Here is a 4,575-nt window from a genome sequence, read left to right on the forward strand (position 1 = left end):
CTATGCTGTCTGCTTAATTTAAATATTTAGTAAAGAGTTAAACTGTAATGTGTCCTAAATTTTAATGCTTCTACCCGTTTTATTGCACTTCAAAATCAATTTAAATTATTTTTTTCTTACTTAAATTGAATAAAAGACATTTCAGTTTCTGAAAATTAACTGAATGAAGTTAGATACTTTAGTATGGTCTTCACATCTACGAAGAACATTCAAGTATATGTAATGATAAAATTATAAAAATTAAACAAATCAATCTTCTTAACATACACAATGTTCCGGAATTGAAACGTGGATATGCTCCTCTTAAATAATCCATTGACTTTTTATTTGTGACACCTCAAAATCAAAAAATCTAAACAAATATCTTTAATCAATAATGGCTTGTTCTATCACCACACTCACTCAGCCAAGATACTTACAGACGTAATTAAGCCGGTAGAAGTGGCGATTGCTGAAGTATTTCAATTTTTTAAAAAATTATGATCTGGGTTTGTCTCTGCGTTTCTTTTTACCTATTCCAAAATGGTCTCAGCGACTAGAGGCGGAAATCATAAAGAAAACCAAGATTCACATGTATAAAAAGCACACATAAAAAAAAAACTCATTTTTCATGCATTTTGTTAAGCAAGAAACGTTTATGATAATGACTTAAATGCATAAGATTTTTTTTTTTAAAAAAAAAGGTTGATAAATATTAGGAGAGGAGAGTTTAAAAAGTACCGTACATGAAAGGAGGAGGATGCATCCGGAAAACGAGCTGGCCCAGCGAATGCCAGATTATCTTAATCGGACCACAATCGGCGGGCCCAGTTTTGATACGGGATCAGAACGGGCCCTACCACAATGTCTCAGTTGATTCGCCACGCCTGTTCCACTTAATTTTATTTGTTTACCGAAACAAGTTCGCGAATTCGAAATTTAAAAATAATCTCCAGCGAAAACTATTCAGCAAAGCAAAAAGGCGAAAGCGACGAGTGGGGAGCGATGTCGTTTACTCAATCGCATTTGCCGCAGCTAGTGGTGACGCGCCGGTGCTTATCCGAAAGTTGGCGTTAGTGACGTACGGCGGCTTCCCTTCGCTCTCTGCGGAGCGGAGTCGAGTGGAGACTCGAATGCGATGCCCGATCCGACAGAAACTGATCCGCGTCCCATCCTGCAGAGTAGTCCCCTCGTCTCTTGCATTCTGCTGCCACCGCCGCCGCCGCTGGGTTGCCCTTTCAGTGTCCCCAAGCATCACTTTAAAAATTCCGCCCGTATAACGATTGTTAAGTCATACCGCTTTAAATAATTCACCGTCACTTGTGCAATTTCGTTTTGTGCTTCGCGCTGCGAGAGCCACACGGAAAATGTTTCATCGTCGGCCTTATCGCGATGCGTGGCGGTAAAGTTATCACGCATTTCGCGCTTCTGGCGCCGCAGAGCAACCGTATTGGTTCAATTTAGCTGTCGTGCCATTAGAAACGACATGTGACAACTAGCCCACTGTTTAGGGCGGTGATGCTGCAGACTGATTGTGCGTGTGCCACGCTGGGGAAACACGAGGAAATGGGATGACACGACAGTGTTGAGCTAGCATGTTCGCATGGGATCCGTTTTTATTGCCCACAAGTGAAAGAAGCTTGTTTTTTTAGTATTGGCAATATATTGTAATTTGTGTGGGATGAGTCTCACAAGGATATATTTTGGCAACTATATCTTGTGATTTCTCATGTGTTTAAGAGAGAGTGTCATATTTTTGGAAAGTATCTACCCTGTTCTTGTACACATACAAGGCATCTACAAATAAAAGTTTTCAGTTGACAAATGCAATACATGTCTTTGATTGATTCCACTTCAAAGTCACGCAAAGTCTGGAAATTACTAGCAAGAACAACTTTGCCCGATAAAAGCACAAGTAAATATTGAAGGTTTAATATTGTTTAGCAAGAACACTTACTGGCAATGATCTTTAGCAAAACAATAAACTGACTGAAAGCTGTGCACCTAATCTCATTTTATGATAATGCAACAATCAAGTTGGAAAAAATTATAGTAGATGCCATATCTGTATGACAAAACATTTCAAAGATATTTTTGTAAATCCATTTAGGTACATCGGTACATATTTGCTTTCATCCACATACTGAAATGTAAAAAGGATGAAGCAAAGCTGTCAACCTTTTGTCATATTGTTTGTTCTTATAACTCAATTGTAAAGATCAAACTTGTTAACAGATAGTGGAGGGAAGAAACTGAAGAAAGCTTGCAGAAGCTACAACCAAATTCAGCTACAACACAGACAGAAACATCAAACAATGAACAGGACAACTGGGAAAATTCCACACAGAAACATCAGTATAAAGAATGAGTCATGACTCCAACATCTAAGACGGCATCATCTTTGGAAACATGATACTGGTGGAGTTGAAACTTACAGGATAGAAAATTCAACAAAAAAAATTAAAACAAAGCCATCCTGTGTCTCAAAGTCAAGGCTCAACATCATAAGAAATATACATACCAAACTTATAAGTCGTTGATAAAATTAATTCTTGACAATAAGGATACTAGTTGGTGCTTACAGGTAAGGGGTTTGTGGAAATGAATTGGTCAAAAAAGAATAAATTATCCTGAAGATCAGTGCAAGCAGATTTATATAACTATCATGCATAAGATAACTCATGGTTACATACATTAGATATATAATATACGGCCGTCAAAATTTGGTTGAATGGAAATAGTACAAGCCACAAATTTCTTTCAACTCAATTTCAAACATGATCCACAGAAAATTGATGACAATTCAGTGTCTTATTATTATTTTCTAAAAGAAAATCAGTAGCTTATTGGGTTAATATACTCGATTCAATTGAAGTGAAAATTTCATAGATCGATTTTCACTATGGGTTTTTTCTATACTTAAAGTTAGAGCTGATAATTTTTCAGAGTGTTCTGGAACCTAATTCACACCTTGAAAAAACATTTGGAGGTCCAAAGATACGTGACGAAGAAAGTTCTCTTTTCAAGGAGAACTTTTTTTATGTCCTATGAAATTTAGAGGTGAGATCTTTCAGGTTTCTTCATCAATAAGGAAAAACGTGAGAATTGAAAGGTCTCTTGGTGAGAGCATTAATTTATCTGCATTTTATTTTCTTTTATTTAATATTATATACAGGTAGGTCACCAAGTAGATTTATGATGTTCCATTGAGGAAGAAATATTTTAATTGTGTGAACTTAGTGGTAAAGATTACTTCGTAGTTGATCTAAAATAGTGTAGGTCTGATCTATCGTTCAAAGCAGAATATTTTGACAAGTGGTGCTAAAAGCAGAGTTCAATACTATCCACAATGTTTGAGACGACTTGATGCCAATACTGTTTTCTATGAAAAAGAATCAATTGTTCTTCGAGTTGTTCATCGTGATAATTTCACAAAATCGAGCATATTGTATAGTGTGAGATGGGATGGATCATTGACGGCATATATCTCATAGCTGATCCTATTAAACATGCATTAATTTACATGTAATGTGGCACAGCAGCATCTCACCTCATGCAAAGTAAAGAAGCAAGAGAAGGTAAGTATAGAACAGTCTTAGTTACCGCTAAAAATGAGCAAGCTGCAGGTAGAAGGCCAGATCAAGCCGGTGCACGGGAGCATCTGGAAGTCGCCTCGCCGCATGGGTTCTCCGGCGCCAGGACCTCCGGCTCCGGATCCGCGTTCAAGTCGAGACACGGCGGCGGCAAATCGTGGTCCTCCTCGACCTCCCTCTCCGCCGACGCCCCGCGATCGGCCTCGACCATGGCAGCGTCGGGCCGCACGAAATCCTCCAGCGCGAACGCTGGCGTCCAGCGTGGTGGCGCCGGGGCCATCGCCTTTCTGGCAGCGGCGATCGAGCGCGTGGCGTCGCGCATCCGACAGAGGATGGAGAAGAACTCCTCGACATCGTTGTCGTTCGCTTGGGGATGCTCCTCAGCTGGGCGGAGATTTGAGGAGGGGAGGCGGCGGTCGTCGTCGTCGCCGCCGCGGCGCTTCCGCTTGGCGGATTCCATCTAACGGGGGACTGACGGCGTTTCGCCCTTTCTAGGTAAAAGGCGGAGATACGGCGACGGCGTTAGTAACGGCGATCAGTGAGGAGCCGATGGAGCGTGGAGGAGAGCACCGAAGCATCTCGGCTAACGCTTGCTTCTTCGTTTGCCTTTTAATAATAAAAATAAAATGAATAAATAATTCAATCAATTAAATTTACAAAATTATTTAAATAAATAATTCGAATTTAATTACCCAATAATTTAGCAAATTTCAACATCAATTAACATTTTATCTAAAACCTTTTCAGAAAGTTTTTCACATAATATAATGTTCCGGTTAAAATGTTTCAATTTTAAAATTAATCAACTTATCTCTTTTAAATTACTCTAGTTAATCAACTTTAATAACTGCCCTAGTATTTGAATTATTATATTAATAGGATAAAAATAAAAAAGATACCACTTATATTTTTATATCATGGGATAATACATTTTTTAAAAATATTAAAAAGACATTATATTTTAAAAACACCTTTCTTCTAAGGTTATTCTTAATACCTAACT

At 38.6% G+C, this 4,575-nt stretch overlaps 1 protein-coding gene across 1 annotated transcript; it reads right to left on the bottom strand.

Annotated features, from left to right (window-relative positions):
- Positions 1 to 3,618: 3,618 nt before the first annotated feature.
- LOC122021547 (protein NEGATIVE REGULATOR OF RESISTANCE-like) lies at positions 3,619 to 4,032 on the bottom strand. Its single transcript, XM_042579669.1, has one exon. It carries the CDS (start codon positions 4,030 to 4,032, stop codon positions 3,619 to 3,621), a length of 414 nt encoding a protein of 137 aa, XP_042435603.1.
- Positions 4,033 to 4,575: the final 543 nt, after the last annotated feature.

This window comes from Zingiber officinale, chromosome 9A, assembly GCF_018446385.1.
Source record: "Zingiber officinale cultivar Zhangliang chromosome 9A, Zo_v1.1, whole genome shotgun sequence".
Classification (NCBI taxonomy): domain Eukaryota; kingdom Viridiplantae; phylum Streptophyta; class Magnoliopsida; order Zingiberales; family Zingiberaceae; genus Zingiber; species Zingiber officinale.